At 41.8% G+C, this 24,231-nt stretch overlaps 1 protein-coding gene across 4 annotated transcripts in view; it reads right to left on the bottom strand.

Moving 5' to 3' along the window:
• Positions 1-285: 285 nt before the first annotated feature.
• The window catches only part of rabgap1l (RAB GTPase activating protein 1-like), a 114,249-nt gene continuing 90,303 nt past the window's right edge, over positions 286-24,231 (bottom strand). For 2 of the 4 annotated variants that reach the window (XM_069702390.1, XM_069702391.1), the window contains exons 19-26: positions 21,202-21,330; positions 9,313-9,405; positions 6,662-6,772; positions 6,060-6,164; positions 5,618-5,701; positions 5,178-5,249; positions 4,118-4,318; positions 286-3,402 (exon numbers count right to left, since the gene is read on the bottom strand). In XM_069702390.1, the coding sequence (XP_069558491.1) occupies positions 3,247-3,402; positions 4,118-4,318; positions 5,178-5,249; positions 5,618-5,701; positions 6,060-6,164; positions 6,662-6,772; positions 9,313-9,405; positions 21,202-21,330 (951 nt within the window). In that variant the 3' untranslated portion in view covers positions 286-3,246. Of the gene's footprint in view, positions 3,403-4,117; positions 4,319-5,177; positions 5,250-5,617; positions 5,702-6,059; positions 6,165-6,661; positions 6,773-9,312; positions 9,406-14,749; positions 15,159-21,201; positions 21,331-22,516; positions 22,654-24,231 lie in introns of those variants that run through there. The other 2 variants (XM_069702392.1, XM_069702394.1) reach the window with 2 other exon arrangements.

The following is a 24,231-nucleotide window of genomic DNA, read 5'->3' on the forward strand; positions in this document are numbered from 1 at the left end:
TGCAGTAGCTGCTAAACAATCTGGATTCTTTTACAGTGTTTTACTTATTGGGTGTTGTTTTTTTGGTCAAGCATAAAGAAAACAATGTTCCATTTTGCTTGTGCTTTGCTTGTTTCACGAATAAATATAAATAAATATATAATTAAAAACTCCTGCTGGAAATCATCTCGAAAAATAATTTTCAATTGAAGAGAATAAACAAGTTTAAATTACTATTTCGATATTTTATCAAACCTAAATTCTGATCAGTATTGTGCTTTTCAGTAAGAGCTCAAAGTACATGAATGAACAGAAAAACTGAAATTTATTAATGCAGCTCAGACAGTAACTGTACAGCAAACAGTGCCAGAGTCGGACCAGCTGAGGCGCAGTCCCTTCCCCGTGTAACAGGACCGTGGTGTTACAGCGAACTGTGACCGACACAACACTCATCACTCCTGTGACTGACTCACCGCCTGCTTTTGCATTATTAAATTAACTGTGAATTAGAGTGGATTATAAATTGGCAGCTGTCCTCTCAGCAACAATAATCATCAGTTAAAAAACAAACACATCTTGAAATAGTGTTTAAAATATCAACGTTGTGTTAGTGCACATAATGGACGGGGAGCTCTCTCCGACTTGGGCCGCAGTTTACATTGAACTGGTTGTACAACTTTGTAACTTTCACAGACTGACCAACAAGAGTGATGCACAATAGCAAAGAAGGAATGTCCTGGAAAAGCAAAACACACCTGGAATTTAATGATATTCAGCCAGTCTACTTCTGCTTTCTCGCTTTCAATGATGCGTGTCCTCCACTCGAGCTGCCCACTGGCTGCAAACGAGAGGATGGCGGTCGTACTGAGAGGTTCCTGGTAGAAATGTGTGAAACGGGCTGCTGAAAGTGATTTTCAGCAGAACTTTCTGTAAGATCAAATGACATGTTGTTGGTGAGGTTGGTACAGATCGTTGGGGGCGCAGAAGGAGGGAGGCTCTTATGGCACAGCTGACGCTCTCCGACAGCTCAAACAGTCTGATGGCTTTTCTCTCATCGGTCAACGGCTTCAGTCATCAACAGAAAAGGCAGCCGCGTGAAAAAGAACTGTTTCAACTTCGACCACATGAATTACAGTGCAGAACACACATGTACATACATACATCCAAACACTCGCACACAAAAAGTACACATGGGACTGGTCCGAGTCCAAAAGCCGATCTTTTTTTTTTAGTGTCAACCAGCGTGGCGAGTCCAGCAGGACAGTTGGCACCTACACTGCAGCTTTCTACCTGTTAACACAAGGCAAACGTGTATTCATGTGGTAGCAAAAAAAACAACTATTTGGCTAATTGTTGTCAAAAACAAAATCATTCCCTCGTCCTTTATATTTACCAAACAGCAATCTGATAAGTAGAAAGGTCTGCGTTTTTTTCTTTAAAAATGAGTAAAGCAGATGTATTCTGTCTCTGTTGTCTTTGGTTCCATCTGCTGTTCATTGTACTTAAACCTTCCCTTGCGAAAGATAAAGTAGACTCTTGGAACTCAAAGTGCAATGATAGTCCAGGACATGTGAAAACAGCTGGACGTACCTGCACATTGTTTAAGACCTCTTACTGTTTACAGTATGTACCACTGAGCAGCACAGCCAACAGCCCTTCATGGAAGCAGGACAGAAGACTTGGGTGTCCTCATGCCTCTCACTGTCTGAAAAGTAAGTTGTTTTTACACAACAAAGAGCAAAGACAGTGTTGGCATAGTTGTGCAAATGGACTTCAGACTGGCATTTGGCAATGATGGAGCAATAATGCAATTTAATCTCGCTTGTTAAGGTTTATTGAGGGATGAAGTGTGCTATGTAATAAACTCTTTATAGCATATACTCTATTATCTGATTTATTTATTTCTCTCTGGCTTTGTGAAAGCCATGTTTTCATTTTGTAAGAGAATGAACAGCAGAAAATGGCATCTTGTAAAACAACAAGGCGGGCTGTGATATCTCCAACTAAATGAGCTGTTTACAGTTTACAACAATGAGATCACCAGGGACAGATTTAACCATTTTTCAACACTAAAAACATGCAACCACAGCCGAAATGTAGATTAGATGCATTTTAAATTTGTTTTGGATACTTGAACTGATCCACATGGTATTCTGTTATATCATCTGTAAGTTGTAACTGTCAAATAAACTGAATTAATAAAAGGACAGAACAGACACAGAAAAGGGACCAAGCACCAATTTCTGTAATGATCACAGCTCACCAACTTTTTCACAAAATAAAGGCTTCACGATCTGCCTCCAGTTAGATTAAAAAAAAAAAATAATTAAAAAAAAATAATCTAATAATTAGATACTTACAGGCCAAATCAGTGACATTACAAACCTTGAATCAGTTCTTGAAACCCCAAGGCTGAAAAAACACATGGGAAAAAAGCTCTCTACAGGTTGTCACTTTGGCTGTTCAGCGTTTGGACTCGACCAGATCGCTCACACACTGTGCTTACGTCAACATCTAGAGAGATGACATTCAATTTCCAAACAGTAGAAAAGAAATCCAAGAACTTTTCCTGGTGTTTTTTTTTTTTTTTTTCCTTCTCTTAAAGAACTGTACAAGAATATTAAAAAAATCCATAATTAGTTATATATATTTATATGACAACATTGTTTACGTTATATTACTATAAAGAAATACAACTTTTGTATTGTTCTCAGTTAAGACTGGATGCAGTATTCCTTTTTCAGAGTGTGGGGGCATTGCTGTGCTGAAGATGGTTCATGTTTTAACAGTAAATGTATAATACCACTGTGATGAAGCTTTACCACTATCATTATAAATAACCTCCAATTCGTGAGACTAAATGCGGGTTTAAATCTCAGCTACCAGGACACATAATTTTACAGTTAAAATGAGGACATCTCTGCAGTAGCCATGTCTGGGCACAGGGTGGAGCTAACAGACCTATAGGACAGACTCCATTATGGATGCTGAGTCAGCAACGTTCGCTGAACTTCAGGCCTCACCGACGCTTCACCCTCACCTCTCTCATCACCTGTGAAGCAGAGGAAGTTATCACACACTTATTAGTTCACTCAGAGACAGGTGGCAGGTCCAGACCGCCCTCTTGCTTCTTCCCTCGTAAGTTCAGATACTCGCAGTCCAGGAAGCCGGTGAGCTCCGCTTCGCCACCTGCTGCAAAAGGAATACTGCATTTCTCCGCTCAGCTTTAGTGTGCATCCTGCAGGGGGAAGAAAGGGGCAGGGTCATCTAGGCGGGCCCTTCCTTTGGAGAGGACGGGGTCTGGGACGTGGAGCTGGAGGAAGAAGACGCAGAGCTCTTCAGAGACCCCAAAGTCTTGCTGAACCAAGAGTTCTTGGCGGCTTGGATCTCGTTCATCAGGACTCCCCGTTGATGCTCGAGCTCCTGCAGAGCAACAAAAGGAGCAAAGTTCAGTCAGCACAGGGAGCGAGGAGGAGAACGAGAGCAATCTCTGGACTTTTTAATTGTCCCTTGTATTATAACACTAATAAAATGACTCTTCCTGGACGATGCATCCTTATAAAGTGTGACATGGTTGTCGGCATTTTTCTTATGGAGTGGGTTTCGTGTTTTTTTTTTTTTTTTAACGCTCTGTATAATCTTTGTTGTATTATGTTTTTATGATTAATAAGTTTCATTTTTCGGATATTTTTTGTTGTTATTAAAGAGTCACAGTAGAGATAGACAGGAAATATGGGGAAAGAGACGGAAAATGACTGCTGAACCGGGGACTCACTGTACCCATGTGATAACGTCCCTAACATCTCAGGCTACCTACCTACCTACATTAGTATGTTAAATTGTACAAGTGAACAAGTTGACAGTCAAAGTACTGCTGCTCACCAACGCAGCTTCACAGAGAAGATAGCACAGCTGTGGAGTCTTACTGTAGTCTTGTTGAGTTAAATTGTGCTTTTTTTTTTTTGGGACTGTTTCTACCTTTTTGTACCTTGTTTTATCAGGAGCACATTGATTGAGAAAAATCTCAACTAAGGGTGTTACAGCTCTGTGACTGTTTCGCTTCCATTTCCTTTAGAGTGCTCCTGCAGGCTTGGTCTGCTGCCCTGGGAGCAGTTACACTTATTGTTTTTTTGCTGACCTGGATGCGGCACTTGGCCTCCACCAGCTGTAGTTTGGTCTGTGCCAGCTCCAGCTCCAGCTGTCTCAGCTGCTCCTTCAGCCCGTCTTTTTCCTCGTCTAGCGGCTCGTTGGATGTCCTGTCGCTGCCGGGAGACGAAGCCTGGAGGGACCCCAGGGGGCTGAACAGGTCCCGACAGTGGTCACAGCCCATTACTTTGCTCTGCGTGAGGATGCAAGAAGACGTACGTCTGTTAGCAGATGTAGGTGTGTGAACATACAGTATACTGTAAAGTCATGTGACTACAGGTAAAAAAAAAATACACGTTTTTTGTACGTTCACGTCTCCATATGACAAACGAGCTGCACCACAGCTGCATTAAATGTTTACCGTGGCACAAAAAACAGAAACCTTGGTCCAAACTTTCAAGTGTGAAAATACTTTGTGACTTATATTAATTATTTGAACTGCATATATTTTTCTTTATATTGTCACTTACTTCCTTCTTTAAACTTGTTATCCCGTTTTTGTTTCCTTTTTCCTGCACTAGTATTAAAAGTTGTTTTTATTGCGTGCCTCGGGACAACAATTTAATATGAACTGTTTGGCTAACACTGGAACATTTACAGTGACGCTGATTATAGTTTATTGTCCCTGAAAAAACAATAATTAATAAACAAAAAACCATACAAGTGGAGGTTTTATATGAACACAGACAGTATTTTCTGTCTCCGGAATACTTTTGACGGTTCCCTGCTTGCGTTATGTCCCACCACAACATCTTAAATCAATGTGATTTGCTATTGCAGCACATCGCCATGGGAAGGAGATCTGAAAGGAATTTATCCAGGTGATACTCTGCTACACCCACAAAGACCAACATTGTGTGGGATTATTGGTGCAATCAAGTACTTTATGGGTGTGACAATGTACAAACCTGAGCTTGTCTGACTCCTTAATGCAACTTAAAGACAGAAAATCCTCCGTTCTCTGATGCAACATATTGCAGCCTTTTTTTGGGACTTTGAAAGTGTCCTAATTTAAATCTGCTGCTTGCTGTGCATTAACAGTGTAATCTCACCCTGACGATGTCCAGCTCTTCTTTTGTTGCCGCCTGCTGTTTTTCCAGCCGGGTGCTCAGCTGGGAGCAGATCTGAAACACAGACAGGAAGTCAGGTTACATAAGAGAAGGGAAACTACAAGGTAGGAGGTATACTGAATATCATTTTTAAACCTGTGTCTAGCCATCAAAACTCTGTACACACTCACAGTCTGCACAGATTAAGGTTTATACAGTGTATTAAAAAACAAACTGTTTCTTAAACTGTACTGGATATTTACTTCAATCCAGATCTGTTATGTTACTCTTACGACTAATGGTATTTATTCAGAGATCACATCATGTAGAAACAGTGAAAACTAACATAAATATGACCTGTACAGCTCTTCACAATTCACTGCTTTATAAATGGGCTAAATTCAAACATGAGCAAACAACAGCTGGCAACTTTTGCATCTGACCTGTTTGTACTCGGCTATGATCGCCGTGGTTTTCTTGATTTCCAGCTCTGCTTTTTCCAGCTCCCTCCTGAACACTTCCTTCAGCTGAGGGAGGCAGAAAAAAGACGACAAAACAATGAAAAAATACATTCATGAGGAGGGTTATGGTTTAATACTGCGCCTTCACGTACATTGGCCACTTTGGCAATCGATAGTAACCACCACTCATTGATCTAAAGTTTGACTAAACAATAACCCTAACAGCTCCACTAAAGCTGTAGATATATTCCGGCACTCTTTCGATTAATTTCTTCCGCTTCAAAGTCAGGTTGTGTTACAGTGTAATATACGTAATAAGAGTTTTCCTGCTCCAAACGGTACGAAATAGTGAGCTTGATGAAAATGCAGTCTTTTTTTTTTTTTTTTGCGCATCAGGGCTCGTTAACCGGAGGACAAATGTTACCTGAGCCGTCTCCTCCTCCTGTCGTCTCTTCTCCTCCTCCGTCTCCACCAGACGTTGCTTGGTGGTCAGCAGCTCTTTGTTCAAAACATCGGCCTTGTCTTCTGCCTGAGTCCATGTAAACACACACAAACACACAGACCCTTCATTTAATACCCAATTTTGAACTGTAGCTCCATTTTCACACCAGAGTGCACAAACAAACACTCAATTGCAGACCAAAACCGCCCGCACTGTTTATTCATGAACACATTTCCACAGATTGTCACTCAGGTACAGCTGTAGTCCAACAGTAAAGCCGCTTGTAAGAAACTCAGCAGAATGTTAGCGGAAAGGCTAACACGTGTTTTTCTGCCATATTTGTCTCTCTATGTTCCCTCTGGAGTCACAGTTTTTTAATTATCTTGCCATCTAAAATGACTCAAAATGCAGATTTCAAAAGAGTGCATGCATCCGGAGCGTTTGAAAAATCTCATTGCGTTTCATATAAAACAATCAGGGTTGAGAACAACTACACGTAAATACAAACTTACTACATCTAAACCATCAAGTGAGTAATTATCGTATTTCCTCTTTGATATGAAACCGAGTTGTGGCTGTATTACCTGGTCCAGGTCGTTGCGAAGGGCGATCTTACTGGTGACCAGCTCGTGTGCCAAGTCGTCATTCTCCTGTTCTAGTCGCATGCTGGCCTCCTGAAGACGACGGTTCTCCCTCTGCACACACAACACAGTCGCAGAATCTATCAGCGTCCAGATGTGTTCATATCATCATCATATGTCCAGAAATTCGGAGCGGTTTCTCAAACAGCAGAGGTAGGTTTTATTCGGATATGAACTTTAATCTTCAATCTCTTTAGTTTTCATTTACTGATGCCGAACTATGAACGCCACACAGGCACCCTCTCCCGCCTAAACACGCGCACACACACACACACACACACACACACACACACACACACACACACACACACACACACACACACACACACACACACACACACACACACACCATCATCATTATCATCATCATCCTCATCCTCCTAAAGTCCCCACTGCAGACCATTAGTGGAGCCTCATGACTTCCAGTCTGCCTGTAAACGGTCTCACATGATGGCAAGGCCTCGACGGGACGAAACAGTTGTCATGGTTGTGAGCAGTCATCTGACCCTGATATCCTGTCGCTTTTACAAGGATGACTTTCCTATCACCCCCACCCACACATCCCCCAATACACACACACACACACACACACACACACACACACACACACACACACACACACACACACACACACACACACACACACACACACACACACACACATGCATGAATGTTACAAATACAGCGGACAGTTAATCTGAATTAGTGCAGCACATTTCATGTAATTATACAAGTATAAGCAGGTCTGAACAGCTGTGAAAAAAAAATCTTTAATACCTACAACAGCAGCCGACCTTATGAGGTGCTGTCATTCAGGGATCTAATGCTGGTGAGTCCAGCTTTGGCTACACCAAGACCTCCCGAGCTGTAGTTTGTATTAAATGAATCACTTCCTGAAAGCAGAGAAGTGAAGTATTTCTACTGAAAAAAAACAGAGAGAAGAGCGACGCCGTCTCCGTTAGTGTGGATGGAAGAGTCTCTTCTGTATCAGCCAATCGTGTGTCATGTTCGAGACATGAAAGATGAACATCTTGAGCTACTTTGGTCAACTCATACCAATCAAATCAAAGTTTAATATCCAGGATCCAGTAACAATCACAAACATGAGAAACTGTACAAAATGTCTCATTTAAAAATCTTTTGTTGGAGCAGAGGCGTCTTACCGAGCTGCTGTCCACACTCACAACAACGTCTTCACATCGAGCCTCCAGCTGCACGGACTAAACTGTAACACATGATCCTGACAGGAGTTTCCCTTCTCCGCCTGACACTTCCCCAGTTTAGCTTCACTCTCTCTCCCCCTCTCCCTCTCTCCCCCTCTCATCTGTTTCCTTTTCTAAATGGTTTTACTTTGTATCCTGATGAACGTCAAAAGCCTGCAGGAAAAGGTTGCACATAGATTTCACAAATACGGAACAAATGAGAGGCGTATAAATACAAACACAAGCCACAAACAATAAAACACAAAGAGTACACACCTAATCCTGGGGTATAACACCATCTATAAATGTTGAACCATAAAATAACTAACACTATGTCAAAATGTTTCCGTGGTGCCAATTTACAAGCAGCAAAATTGCAGTTTTTTTGTGTTGGTGCTCTGTAACAAAGTCTTTACCCCGTTCACGGAGGAGCTGGCAACAGTCCAACCTCTTATCTACAATAAAAGTCTTCCTTCCTTTCTTCCTACAGCAGCAGCAGCAGCTTATACGCCAACATGTCACGTTGGGGAAAACAACTAGATGTAGTTCTGTTGATTTTCTTCTTAAACTGAAAGTTTTTCTGGTCGTTTGTTTGTTGAGATTAAATCAAATACTGGTTCTTTAATTTTACTCTAAAGATTAATAGAGCTAATAACGTTCCTACTAAAGCAGCTAGATATGTTGCTATTCTCATGCTGAGAAACATTTTTTGGGAGCTGTTAAACTTACAGAGAGATGATTTTGGAAAAATAACAATGACAGATTTAAACCAAATGGAATAGAAAGGAACCCTGTGAAACTGGAGCAGGTGAAATGAAGTGATGCTGTCTGCGTCTTTAAATACCTGCCTCACCTGTGCGGTTTGTACCTCATGAAGAAGAGACAAGATAAAGTCACAGCAGCTAAACCTCTCTCTGCAAGCCTTGTCCAAAAATACATTTCAATAGAAGTTTGGATCACTGATGATAAAAGTCAGAGATGCGTGAGAAGTCACGTTTCAAGCCAGTTTTACAAATATTAATGGGTACAGTTTGACACAACAAAGCTGCACTCACAAGAGATCTCCACAGAAACATGGTTAAATTTAACTAAAAAGGCCGTTGGAGAGTAGTTTGAATTGTGTGTCCCCACTGAGAGAAAAGAACCGCGCTTGCATCACAAACTTATCACCTCTAAGACTCAACACGGTCGAAGAAGTTACTCAGTTATTCAATTTAAAACCTTTAAAATTCGCATGAATACAAGGCATGTGACTGTCTAACAAGGGTAGGGTGTATTTAAATTCCCCACCAGGTCGGACAAATATAAAAAAAATATATATCACAAGGAACATATGTGAGAGAAGAAAGATATCTTACAGTGTTTATGTGTCAGCGTATGTGAGTGTCGTACCTGGTACCGGTCGATGGGGTCTTCCTGTTGCAGCTGGCTCTCTCTCAGCGTCTGATATTCCTTCTCAAACTTCTTCAGCTTTTTGGTTGGAACCTGAAAACAACATCAAAGTTGTTGACATCATTTAAAAAAAAAAAAAAATTCTGTAAACTTGGTGCCTGATAAAATGTCGGCCCATCAGTTGTTTGTGAGTTAGGGGGCGAATGTGCAGTCCTCACTGAGATGTCTCGTCCCGCACTCAAATTCCTTCAGAGGGGACCGGCAACTTCTCTCAGCATTCATGTTTTTTTTTCACACCGTACATTCCAAGACACACTTAACACTTGATCTGAGGTCAGCTGTAGGTCAGAGTGAGCAGGATTTTAATTGTCGTGCTCAGAAACACTTCGACAGGGTTTTTAACAACACCCGGTATCACATACCGTAAGAAACATGCTTCAGTTTTCAGATCACCAACATTAACAGGAAGTGAAAGGGACATGAACAGATATTCTGGTAACACCAGGTCAAAACTAAACACAGTAACTGTGAGTACGACTGCTGAGCTGCTGTGTTCTTGCGGTTGTGTTGCCGTTTCTAGTTTCTATTGCACAATGTTATGACCCGCACGTGTTTCTGCATGTTGTTCTCGACGTGCTACTTTCACATGAACTATGATGATAATGCAAGAGACCCACACTGCATGTACACAATGACTATTTGAAGTGCATTTGACCGTAAACCAGCAAGCCATCTTCGTTCTCAGAACTTTTCTCAGACGTTGGAGACTTCCAGTTCACACTGCGACCAACATCTAAGTTCTATTCCTGAGATGAAGCCAGCAGCAGCTGCGATAATGTAAAGACACAGTTGGCTGAACTCTGAAGTGGTCATTGAAAGAGATGAGTACTTTTACCGTTTTATCCTAGAAACAATATGCAGCCCTGCCTGTAAAGTCTGAAATACTACTGAAGTAGAGGCGAGTAATTTTAATAGTTTTCTTCTTCATACCTGTCAAAATAACTTCAAACAATCAAGTCTATCAAACCGACCTGAAAACTTCATTGTGCAGGTTTCTATCTCTTGGAAGTACGGTTCAAGTATTTGCCAAAATAATGTATAAAAATTATGTTAGTAAGCACAAAAATATATTTTTCTGAGTCGTGTGGTTGTTTTTGAAATGCACTTTTGAATCAGCAAGGTCATGTCACAGTGACTCCCTAAATACATAAAAGGACTAAATCTAAGGAGTGACCATTTCCAAAATATCAACTTAATGGTTTGAACCAAACGGCAGTGAAATATGAGATGTCTTTGATGACTGACTGATATTTAAATGCATCTGTGTGTGTGTGTGTGTGTGTGTGTGTGTGTGTGTGTGTGTGTGTGTGTGTGTGTGTGTGTGTGTGTGTGTGTGTGTGTGTGTGTGTGTGTGCACACGTGTATATGTGCGTGTGTGTCAGCTTCAGGTGGGTGGTAATGTTATCTCCTGTGTGGAAACAGCGTTGCCATGGCACCCACCACCAGGGCTGGGGATTCCAGGTCAGTCTCAGTCACATGAGCCCTCCTCTGAGACTGGCACGAGTGTGTGTGTTTGTACTAGTGTGCGTGTCTTTGACTGTGGTGCAGGTGCTTACAGTTAATTATTATTACTATTTTTCTACTTATGTGTTACATCAACTCTCATCTCATTTCATCAAGTCCCGAATCTGCTTTACTTCTTCTGTTGATTCCCAGCAAACCAGAACGATGAAAAGCGTCACTTCTTGCGCTACAGGAGTGTTTAGTGTTTAGTAAGTACAAAAGCTTTTAGAAGTTGGATCATGGCTGTTTGGGAGCAACAAAATATACATTTATCTAACAGTAAAAGTCAGAGATGATTATTTTATGCTTCATTTTAATATTTAGTCATGAAGTTCAAAAATGGCTGCTCGGACAAATAGATTTTTTTGCCCCTCAAAATTCAATAAATATCCTTCCTTCCTCCGTGTCTGTTAAACTTGAAATTAAACTCTTATTTTAGTGTGCTGCAGTCTGTTCCTACGGATGTCACACTATAAATGATAAATGGCACCTCACTTTCCCTTCACTTCAAAACTAACCCTACAATTATCCTCATTTATAATCTACAATGACTTAATTTTGTTTTTATTAGAGCATTATGTTGCAGATTCTCCTCATGAATAAAACTGGTTATTGAGGGGACCTTCCAGGACGGTCATTACCTGCCCTGCCCACTGACCTGTCAACTAACCCTTGACTTTTACGACCTGGGACCCGCTGAGGTGAGTGAACATCACACTATAATCTGTCTGACACAGTGTTCCCAGCAGATAACAGAACTCCGACCCATTCTGTCGTTATCTGTGTGGGAAGAAAGAGCAGCTTGGTCTCTGCAGGCTGGTTAATAATCGCTTTATTGTAACAAAAACAATGCAGACAAATTGAGCACGATGTTCTGCTATAGGAAACAGAACTGCCGGGGTTGGAGGCCTGATTTCAGAAGTTCGCGGTGTTTTGAGGTGTTTTGGATGCATCCAATCTATATATAAATCTAGGTTTATCCTTGGGGTGTGTATAGGTGGACAGTTTAGAGGGTTTTTTTTTCCTAAAAGTTGATATTTGGGAGAATTTGCAACTTACAGCAACAATAAATCAGATTGTGCATAATAACTGTGTTCATTTTATCTTTAGAGTTGTTTAATCTGACCATTTGAATGCCATAAACTTCCATATTTTTACTGTTTTACTATTTTTTTTACAGCTTGGATCTCAGTCCAACCTAAAATGATGTAGTTTCACACAGTGAAATTCGACCAAACAAGGCCTTTCAACATTATTTGACATATTTCAACATTATTGTAGATAAGCTTTACTGACACTCAGTTTTCTTGATAAACAACATGACAAAACATGATTTAAAAGGACCAGTTTCCCCTGGAGCCCACTTGTGTGTGTGCTGAAACAGTTTTAAATGAATGCTCAAACACAAACTGAGTGTAGGAGGTACAAAAAAAGAAAAGGAGGGACTGACTCTTGTTTCCTTCTCCAGATTTGTAATTTTAAACCCACCTTTCTCTCTCGTGTGTCTTTTCACTTCCTATTATTTACTCATTTAACCTGTTTATTTCCACTTGTCATGATTGTGACCACATGTTTCTGGAAGCTCTAAAAAGTGTTGTTTTGGGCTTTTGGAAAAAAAAATGATACTTTTAAAAGAAAAGATATATTGCTTTAATTAAAATGTATCAATGTCACGGCACTATTGTGAAAGGACCATTTTACTTCCTGTTTGAACCTCTGTAAGAAGATGTCTTACTCAAAAGGAAATAAAACACCATTAACAAATATCATATATTGTGCATGTATTCCTTAAAAGAGTCAACTCGAGACATATTTTGAGAATTAAACCCCTGCATATATATTTTGCGCATTAGAAGTATAAATTTGTAAACATTCACTAACTAAACCAATATGAAATGAAAAGGTCTAGGAAGTCAAATGGACTTAAACTATGAGAAAAAAAAAAGAATGTTAAACAAGTTAATCATTTTCCCACAGAATCTACCCAGCCAACTGCAAACGCTGGTTGTGTCATATTTTCCAGGCTTCCTGTATCTAATATGAACGTTTGACACATTTCTGTAGATAAAAAAAACAAACTGCCACTACATATTTCTTTTTCTCCATGATGTTCATTTCTCATCTTACATAGATAGTTATGTTTCCTGAATTAGGTGGAAATTGAATGACCATTGTTATGATGATGTTTTAAAAAATATATATATTTTCTATAAACACAAACTCCATTGCTGTTGTTTCTTCTTAGCAGTTTCCTTTCGCTATGCCTACGACTTTGTTGAAATTTGTCTCAATATAAGAACAATAATAATCACTATTGGTGTAAAATTACTGCACTTTCCTTAAGAACAAAATTAACTAAGTTGACATGAATGTTTAGTGTTGCTCTCTCAGAGTTATGAGGTCTAGCTGCTGATTGAAGAACTTGCTGCTCTCCAACACGGCATGACCTGTGTAATGAAATGCAACCCAAACTGGGCTGGCTTACCTGTAAGAGGCGAGGCCTTTATTCAAACATACAGTCCTGCTGTAACTACAATCACACAGGATCTCAAACTCCATGACCTTCCCTTTTTTTCCTGATGTGTTGATGTTATGAAAGGAAATATATCCATAGAATGACACAATTACAAAGGTCTGTGATTTTTTTCTCTGATACTTCATCCAATTCCCTGTCACTCCCTTCCTTCAGAGAAACTGCAGCCCTCTGCTCTGCTACTTTGTTTTAAATAATTGATCTGATATTTTTATCCACAGCCAGCGTGCAATAACTTGCATTTCTCAAACTGTCCACATTACAAGTTATCGACAGTATTACAAGAAAATGCTCTAAGTATCCTACTCTTTAATATAATTCTGACATCCTGGTTACTTTACCTAAACATCACATACCTCATTCAAACCTCATTTTTATTATTCATTTTCTGAAAGTCCCAGAACAAAGCTTAACGTGGTCTCTCAGTAACACACGTGGAGTTTCAGAGCTCAAAGCTGCAGCATTAAACTTCATGTTCAACTTTCTGTGTGAATATTAGAGGCCAGTTTAGGGACAGAGGGTCCACTCTGATTCAGAAAATACAATTAAAGCTGCCTGGTACTGCAGGAAATGGTACCAGGCCCACTTTTAGATTCCTGACCTGAATCCCTGCAGCAGAAAATGGAATTGGTCCCAAAACTCCAAGCTGAGATCACAAACTGTATTATCGTAAAAGAAAGAGTGTGTGCATGTGTGTGTGTGTGTGTGTGTGTGTGTGTGTGCGCACGCTCGCGTGGAGAAAGGTGAGCTGCTCTTACATAAAGAAGCAGTCTAGGCGTTTGAATATTGAAATAAGGACAACACCAACTGGACATTTGAGGAAAAACTTGGCCAAATAATTAAATTACCCACGTGAGGGATACACACACCCCTGCGCACACACAAGGTCTCCATTGATTCCAAATTTATATCAGTAATTGAAACAAACTGACAGCCACAAACGAGCTCTGCATGGGCTGACTGACAAAGCTATGTAATCTCAAACATCAGACACTTTTTCACAAGGAGCACAACACACACCCACACATTCATACATGAGTGTACACCATCCACCGCATGGAAAGAAACATTTAGTTTCAGTACAATCTGCATTTTCCACCTCAGTTCATTAAAACAAATCCACAAGAGTCGTCTGAAAAAAAAATATGAAACGATAAAAACAAGAAAATCAACTAACAACCAGCAAGATCAGATGAAACAGGTGAATTCCTCTTTCCATTCTTCTCTCATCTGCCTGAAATAATGGGCAGTAGAGATAAAGAGGCATCCACTCAAACAGGGAAGGAGGGAAGAAAAGACAGCGGGAAACAAATAAGCTGAAAGCCGGGAGAACAGACCTACCACCGGTCTGGGAGCTCGGAGAGGTCTGGAATGGGCGACCAAGCGAGCCAAGGCGTCTTCCTCACCCGGCCGGTCGACTACATGAGCGTCGTAAGCCACCATGATGGACACCTCTTGCATCATCTTGACTCCTGCTCACTCCCAGCAGCAAGGAGAAGGGGATGATGATGAAGAAGAAGAAGAAGAAGGAGGAGGAGGAGGAGAAGGAGGGAGAGTGGTGGAGAGGGAAAGGAGAGGAGAGGAGTGCAGCTGACAGGTTTTGTTTCTCTGTGAGAGTGGAGGAGGTGACTGGTTGCCTTCAAGAGTCCCTCAGGAGCGGAGCCCCGCCCACTGAGGAGGAGAGGTGGGGGGGGAGCGAGAGGGCAGTACAACACACCTGTTTGTTTCTCCCTCTCCCTCTGTAACGCTAGAAGTGTGTGACAAAGGAGGATGAGTTTGCTTTTTCTTCCTTTCCAGTGAGTGAGTACTTCCCCCCCCCTCTCTCTCTCTCTCATTTGTGCCTCCCCTCCCTTCCTTTTTAGGCTACAGTTCCTGCTGCTGGTAGAAAATAAAGATAAAGGCTTGTTTACACATCTGCACTCTGTGTGTGAATGTGTACTTTTGCGCGTGTGTGCACATGAGGCTACGAGAGATAGGAAGGAAGTTGTCAGATCAACCACAGTGACTTTTCGTTCCAACGGTAAAACGCAGGAAGTGAAGTGAAAGCTAATTCAAAGCTGTCCTGGACAGTGCCTGAACACTGGAGCTTCCTCCCAAAGGACCCCCGGTTTAAATCTACCCGACAACCTCTTCGTTGCGATGACAGCAGATGCCTTCTCTTCGGAGAGATGCATCAACAAGCTCTAGTTAGTCATGGTTCATCTCTCTGTATTTCTCTCTGTGTCCTCTGCTGCTACCGTTTTTCATTTTCTCCATTTGGAGAATCTTTGAGAACAGTGACAGGTAAAACAGGGAAGGTAGATTTGTCTATAAAAGTACTTTACTTTTTCTTACTGGGCAAGAAAACACTGGTTTCAGCCTGGTGTCAACTTACTCTTTCAGATGACTCCTACTAGTTAACATGAAAAAAAATTGTTTACTAGTCAACCACCCAGCAGCTTGTTTCACAGAGAGATTTTAGACTGGTCTGTCATGTTTGCGCTTAAAACAAATTAGACAGTTCCACAAAAGTAAATACTGACTTCTTTTAAGAAGTTCTAAGAAGTTAGCCACCTTGCCCCAAGGCTAAAACTCCGAACTAGAGCCATGTTCCCATGGTAACAATCAGTGACATTCGTTGACCTCTACGGCTCACATTTTGGGTTTTGCAAACAACACTGCGGAGGGAGTAAGAAGATAGGAAACAAGTTTTAAAAACAGCAGTGCAGACGTCGCCACTGTTTTCTACCCTGAGCCTGTCTGATGAGATAACCGTCCTGAGCTGTGCTACATTTGGAAGTCGCAGCATCTAAGCTCTGCCGTGGGTCTACCCCGCAGTGAAATGTCCTCGTAACCGTTGAATTCTTCCAGCGGGCAAACATTTTCAGCTGCAGCGAGTTTACCCACAATACATGTATTCTATTCCAGATAGTCAGGAGAGCGAGACATCTTAGATGCAAGAGATGACCCTCGACATCTACTTGTAGTGTGACTGTTAAGACTATTACAAGAAGACATATTTCATCTAAATAGTCATCTAAAAACAAAATCAGATGGGCTGAATGATCAGCTCTCAGTCACCCACTGTACAGTGATGAACAATGTCTGCCAATTCTGTTCAGATGGCAGAGTTGTACAATCGGAGATACAATCATTTACTGTCATCCGCTGTTGCACAAAAGTGTTGAAACTTCCAATAAGTCCTTCAACCCGTATGACCAAAGAGATCGTTTATTTCTACCCTCAGATGCGACCCGCAGTGTGTGAGTGTTTCCTCGGGCTCCGAGGGGTTAGGAAAAATAGATGGTTTGGGTAAAATTGATCACTTAGGCCATGTCTTTTGTTAAAGTTACTGCTTACTTAAAGTTATGCAAACTTTGTTGTCATGGCAACACTAAACGCGTTTTTTAAAAAAACTGTCCCGACCAGTGGTTGAAAACGGGAATCTAATCCTCCTATTCAGGAAAAACTCGCATTATATGGACGTCGTCTTCACTGCGTCACTTCCAGAGGACACCGGATTGTTGCTACTTTTACGATTGTGGGTCGTAAAAAAATGTTTGTAAAAAAGGTCACTTTTTGGAAGAGGACTGTTGCTAAACTTCAATATGTAAGTAGTGAGTAACATCATATCACCATTTATCTCTTTTCGTGCCTTTTTTGTGTGTGTGTATCTTTGCCTTTAGATTGAATTCCCTCTGATATTACTTTCTTATGTCATATTATATTATAAATTCCCCTCTCTCGCTGTCTGCCTTTTTAAAGTGTCTTTGCAGCTTCTGGGTTTTCACACATCCCTGTAAGTCTTTCCCGAGGACTATAGCTTTCCTCTTCTACAAATTATTCTGTCAGTCTCTCTCTACGCACACACTTCTCTCCTCTTTCGCCTCAGTTTGTTGAAGTTGAGCTTTTCTGTAGGAGGGATTTGAAAACAACCCAAAACGGATTAATCAGTCAACCCTTCAGCAGCAAATGAATATATGATATTTCTCTCCTTTTTCCTTAAAGTCCTGAAAAGTCATCACTCCAGCTGCGGTCCGGCGAATGTTTAAGGAGGCTGAGAAATTCAAATTCTTCCCGTAATCCCCAGAAGGGCTAAGCCACACTACTACCCGTTGTGTTCATCAAGCTAAGGTGCCAGTGAATTCTTTCGCTGTTTTAAGCAGCTTACAGAGTTCAGTTGATCGGATTTAAACGTTGACAGAGAAAAATATGTAAAAGGGGGTGAGGAGAAAGCAATGTGGCTCGGACAGGGTGGTTTGCCCTTTTTTCATGCGATAGCTGAATATACCCAGACTCTTCTATTTTGTTACTCTTTTTTTTTTTTTTTTTTACTGACTCCTTTAATTGAGAACTCACCATTTAATGACATGAATGAACAATTAGTATATTTTTTTAACGTCAGAAAGAGATAACACCGCCTGGTTCCTTTCTATCCTTTCATCTCTGATCCAGCTAACTGAACTTGATCTGTTTCCGACAAATTCATGTTGTTTAACTTCATCTAAAGATGATTTTTGTCACTTACATGAGAAAAAAACACAGGCAGCCTGGAAAGTCATGAAATCTAAAGATAACCTCACTGACCTGGGAACAGTGTGTAGTAACGTGTGTTGGAGTGTGTTGTGTAGCCAGGTGTAGTGTTAAGTAAGATGATGCCAATCAATTACGTGATCACCATTATTTAAGAATTTTAATTAAGAGTTGGAAGTTATTTTACTGTGTGAACAATAGCTCACACAGTTCACTAGCTCCTCAAGATTTACTGCTTTATTTTCTCTATTCCTGTAGTTTTAATATTATTGGGTTTCATAGGGGGATAATGGTATTTAAAGATGCTTTAAGCTGTTAAAACCCCTTTTTTTTGTAACCATTTTGTGACAGGTTAACGCGAAAGACTGAAGCGTGAAAAAAGTATGTACTGATAATAAAAATAAATATGAGTTTTAGATCTAATGTGAGGCTTTGTGACACGATGTCACATAAGTTGATGTGGCAGAGCGTAATTTCATGTGCTGTCGTGCAATGTGGCACATTACAAGATGATGTGATGAGATGTGATCTGTTGGTGAGCTGGTTTGAGTTGACTGGATGGTCAGAGTGAGGAGCGGTGGACGAAAAGCAAGACTCCTTCTTCTCTTGGTGGGTTTTATTAGTCTCAGCCTCTCTCTTCTTCATCTCCTTCTGAGTGACTGACTCCATATACTTGTATCCACAGGGAATATTCTATTTTAGGACTTAAAAGACTGGTTTAAAAATATGAGAGTGGAAAGAAGATATTTTTAAGGAGAGCTCAGACAAACACACACACATAGTTTTGACATGTAAATCAGATATTAGAATATTTGTATTTGTAGTTTTCTTTGACACCAAGTGAGTGAGTGATAGAGTACGCAATTGTTGTGATTTTCTGTGCAAGTTTCAAATTAAAAGCCCGCTCATGTTTCATATATGGTCTAGCCAAGGTTTTGACCCAGTATTGTTTTTTCTCAGAAATGTTACATTCAAGCTAATGTTTTCTTCCTAAAAGCCTGCGAGAGTAAGATTTTGAATCTCCAGCATTAGAAATTAAATTTTAACTTCACCAACCTAAACTGCAAATTAGAATAAGTAACAGGAATATAAAAATGAGTTAGTAAACACTGCTGTTATAGAACAAAAAAAATTATCATTTGTAACTCCAAACAAAATTTGATACGACATAAAATGAAGCCCCCCAAAAAATGCCAAATCCATTTGAATTATACTAGAAGGCCTCTTCTGAATGTGCCACAGTCCAAAAATGGTGGCGGTTTTAATTCAGCCTGGTCCCGGGACCTCCAGGGTGGAACAGATTAAGGCACTTCCCAGGATTCCTGCAGGGTCACTGAGCAGCAATAGGAACCAAATGAGACTGAATGGAGTGAATTCTCTGAGTTTACTGTACTGAATGTTTGCATGTGTTTGAGACAGGTGCCAAGAAAAGATACGCCAACACAAGTGGAAACTGAAGAGCAGCAGGTCTACCAGGCATGATGAAGAGATAAGCAGAAGGACACACTAAGTGTTTCTCTTTGTCCTGAGGTTACATCATCCTATTAGACAGCTTTCAGCTTACCTCATCTCACCTGCCAGCACACAGCCTCGCTGCTTTGATGATAATTCACTGAGTCTGGTGCTTCTGGTGACTCTCTCTCGTGAGCACCAAAAGTCTCGTAAACATGTTTGTGTGCACAGGAAAGTGACTTATTAATGGAATAACCGGAATAAAAGAGTGGAGGAACACGATGAATACAAATGCGTACGGGGCAGCAGGAGGCACCGAAAGGTTTAATGAGCATGATGTGGATCACACTATTTCAAAGCACCTATTGTGGGTCAACATGTTTGTGAGTGCACTCCACAAAAACAACCAGAAAAGAGAGTATTTTTCAGGAAGAATGCAAAAAAATAGCAGTTGGATTACACTCAATGAGAAGAAGCAGCACTGGAGCTGCTCTGGCTGGTGTTTGGGGCTGACACATTTGTGTGCCTTTGAAGTTAATAGCTTGTATTACTGCAGGATTTTACAAGAGAACCACAATGCTACTGAACCACCAGAGATAAACAGTGAGTCACAGCGCAGGATATCCTGTATGTAGAAAAACACAGAAATACACCAAACATGAGGGGACAGTATGTGTCCTGCCAACACGCCTCTGAGCACGATGCTACTTTACAACCTGCTCACTCTGAGCTTTTCTGGATAAAACATTCAGAAGAAAATGTAAAAACATCCACTGTATAGAGATACAGAGAGACATGGACAATGACACGGTGGAGAGAGAAGGGTGGAGGGAGGCTGATTATCTCTTCCATCTTTCTCTGTCAACTCTTTCCTTCCTCTATCACAACACAGACTGCTGACACAGACACACCCACACCCACACCCACACACACACACACCCCCCCCCACACACACACACACACAATATCACATACCATACACTGCACACTGCTCTCTGGTAACCTCAGCACATTCCCTAGATGCCAGCAGCCTCTTTAAGGTCAGTGGGAGAATGATAAATTGTACGTCGAAAAGAATGTTGTTGAAAAAACCCAGCCAAGAGTACATTTTGAAGAAAACCATCCACGGAAGCAAACTTTGATCTGCTATTTTCAGACTGAAGTTCAGACCAACGAAAGACAAAAGAACAAGAAAGACTGTTAAAAGCCATAAATATGTGGCACAAACTATAAGTTAAAGAATGTAATCACTTCCCCTATCTGTGTCAGGCCTCTCCAACACAGCAGATATCCTCCTCGCAGTGCATCAGTTTATTAAAGCGCTCTTATTTGCTGTTAAGTACTTTGTTCCTTCCTGCTTCACAGAAAGTGATACCTTTTAGGATTTCTCGAAACACCCAGAAGAAGAGAATATGCACAATCTCCATGTCGAAACAGGCAAAGAAATGACTGACTCTGAAGAGAAGTGCAGCCTTTAGAGACGGCTGATCTCTGTAAAGTGCAGAACGAATGAAACACAAGAAACCATCCTGTAACTGTCGGCACCAAATTCACAGACAATCAAGCCAAGCACACCGATAAACGGCTCGGCAGTCAATGAGATGAAACAACCGCGATGAAACAACCATACTAGACATCCCACTCGACCTCTGACCCCTTTGGTTAGATGTATTGTGTGTCTCAGTGGGAGATGCAAAGACAGAAATTCCTTATTGAGTTGTTCATACAATAATCTCCTAGAATGATGTGTGCCTTCGTACGGTTTAGTATTCAAATTGAGAGGAAGGTAAGGAATAAAGGGGTGTTTGTGTGCAGAGCTCCCGTCCTACCTTGATGTTGCAGGCCTGCTCCATGAGCCTCCGGGCATTCTCTGCAGCTCTGTATCGTTTCGGGAGCTGGACTCTGAAGAACTTGAGAGCCCCTTCAAAGTCCGCCTGCAAGAGGTCCTCTTTAGACGTCTGTAGGGAGACATGAGGAGGTGGGAGGAGACAGAACCAGGGATGGTCAGTAAGAGCCAGACATGTTTGTTCATTGAGTGTATCTTCAGGTGCTGGATGTCATTAGATTTCTATATTCAGAAGGACAGACACAAAACTGCTGTGGTCCGAACAGTTTGGTGAATATTCTGTTGATCTGTGTGATTTTGTTTCGTTAAAACGCCTTTAATCTTTAATGTAAAAAAAAAAAAAAAAAAAAATCCTATTTTTTTTTTTAATCAGTAGATTCCATACTGTAATAGCTTGTCCCCTTCAGCCTGAACTGCCCTTCACATTATCTGTAAATGGAGGCTGAAAACTTAGAAACTACCTCACAGTCCTGTCATCTGATTCACATCATATCCTCCCTGTCCTGCTAGCATTCACACTGGGACCAAATTCCAAATTGGTTTTTGGATCTAATTCTATTTTCAGATGTGTGTCCTACATGACCCGTACTTTTTATTCGTTGCTTAAAGGAGTTTGAGATTTACCACATTTTTAGTAGTAAATGTGGAGAGGGATGATTTTAAAGGAAGTTTGGAGTTTGGAGAATGGAGAGACACACTAATACTTCCACCTGGTGGTGTAAAAATGCAAAAACACTTGTGTGAATCTATCATGAGAATGTGTCTGTTATTGACAGGACAGTCTTTTGTGTCCGCTTGGTCCTTTTGCTTTGGCCAGGTTTCATTTCTAATTCTGAAAGAGGTTTAAAAAGCAACGACCATAAAATTGTAGACGACAGAAGAGAAAACAGAAGGGAGAAGAGTCGCATTTTGATTGGCCATTTGGATTCGGACAGCTTCTATTAAAAGGAGTTTTCCACAGTACCATTCATGCAAGATTTCGAGCGCGTGTCAGACGGAAAACAAGCAAGTCTTCTCGTGAATTTTAGGCACATAAATACAATGGGGCGGACATAAAGGAGCAGAATTTGAAAGCTATACTTCAAAAGACATAAAGAGTCAAAGGTCAAGCCATCATCACAACAGATAAACTGCTTTTTTGAGACATGCTTGCAAGGCTCACTTGCTCTTTCCATTTTCAACACAAGTCAAACTTCCACCCCACTCTAACACTCGACCATCAAAGCATGCTCAGTTTTCTTTCATTCAGCATCTGGATCCCTGTCCCCCCTCTCTCTCGCTGTCTCTCTCTCTCTCACCGCCAGCAGCCTGGGGACGAAGAGCCGGTGTCCCATCCCAAGGAGACCCATTACCCTGCAGAAAGAGTCCGCTGAGGCTTCACTGCTGTGGGCTCCCTCTTCCGTCTTTCCCTCTCCATCTTCCACCGCCCTGCGCACTGCTGGAAGGTTCAGGTGTGGGGTCAGGGCTGGTATAGGGGGAGGAGAGGGCGGACGGGAATGTGGAGGAGACGGTGGCGGGGTGGGACAGGGCGAGGGAGAGGGGCGGTCCCACTCCGGGGCCAGCGCGGAAGATGACTCCAGCGTGTCGTCGGAATGTCCCAGTGGGTTTCTCGGTTGTTAGAGGAGAGCCGGAGGACGGGTGCGCTGGGAGCAGGCAGGTTGGAGTGCGGAAACCGAGCTGAGATTTGTTTTGAGGTCAGTGTGCCGCCAAACTGGCTGGGTCCAAGCGAACCCTCTGAGACAGGAAGCTGATGTTGCCACAGTCACAACGGACCGATGTTCAGGAAAGAAACAAAGAGAATCTCAAAGCAATGCGCAGCACCTCAGCAGACGCAGCCGTGGCGTCCAAGCCATGTGACACTTGAGCTGATCCAGTTCATTTGTGCGCCACAGAACTGGGACAAGTGGACAAGACGTTGGTGGAGTCCACTCAGCTTGTACCACTGTCAGAGCCCAGAGACGCCCCCCAGGTGCGACAAAATCACAGTCAGAAAATGATTTATTGACGCTGCCTTCTGCATAATGCTGAGTTTTCCAGCTACCTGCCACGCTCACTTTGAAATCCAATCACACTACCCACTCTCATCTTCCTTTGGCAAACTCCCCCAACCAATTCCAATCCAGTACGCCGTTGCCTAGCAACAAAGCTGCTCAACACGTGGGCTGCTGCTCCGGTGAACAGCAGTAATGGATAAGTACTCCACCTTTTTTTTTTTTTTTTTCTATAATATATTTCTCCTTCGTTGTTAGACTTCAAAGAGGCTGAGAAACCGCTTAAGTGGCCTTAATGCTCAAGGCTCAGAGCATGCGACGCGACACATCAAAGCAGTCGATACGTTTTGTACCCTCTTTCCAAACGGGAGGCCGGCGGCGGTATGAAGCTGACCAGATTTGAGCTTTCTTTGAAATGTAAAATGGCCTGAAATAACAGCATGGATCTTTTGATGTGCTCTCCAAAGCTTCAGCAGGCAGTCCTGGAGACGTGGCAGAGGCAGACAAGACCTGGTCTGTTAGTGCTGGGAATATGGCAGTGTTGTGCCTTCAGGAAATGATGCGCTGCGTGTTTGTATGGCTGAGTGGATGTTGAACTCGTTGAGTCACGCGCCGAGCGGTGATGCATAAAAAGATGAGATGGGGTAGTAAAACGGAGAGAGCGTATCACGACAGCCTCTCTGTATCTTTGCTCTTCCTCTTCACTGATAATAACCCGTTCTTATTCTCTCTGTACAGATCCAAAGCACATGAAGCAGTAAAAGCACGGTCAGCAGCTCCAGCACGGACTCCAGCGTCTGTCCCTCCAGCAGATTTCCATTAGCAGGAGCAGCCTGACATCCGGTCCGTATCGGTCGGGAGATCTTTTCAGATGAGAAGCCAGCTCCCTCAGATAAAAAGTCTCTTCTGCCACTGAACAGCACAGGCTAAATGCATGAGTGACTGCGTGAGTATGTGTTGTTGTACTCTCAGGAGTGCTGGCCCTGGCCAGCAGCTGGGGCGAGGCAAAGCAAAGAAAGCAC

This window comes from Brachyistius frenatus, unplaced genomic scaffold (genome assembly GCF_029030835.1).
Source record: "Brachyistius frenatus isolate BFR_SWC_R1_liver_20210118 unplaced genomic scaffold, ASM2903083v1 Contig_41, whole genome shotgun sequence".
NCBI lineage: Eukaryota > Metazoa > Chordata > Actinopteri > Embiotocidae > Brachyistius > Brachyistius frenatus.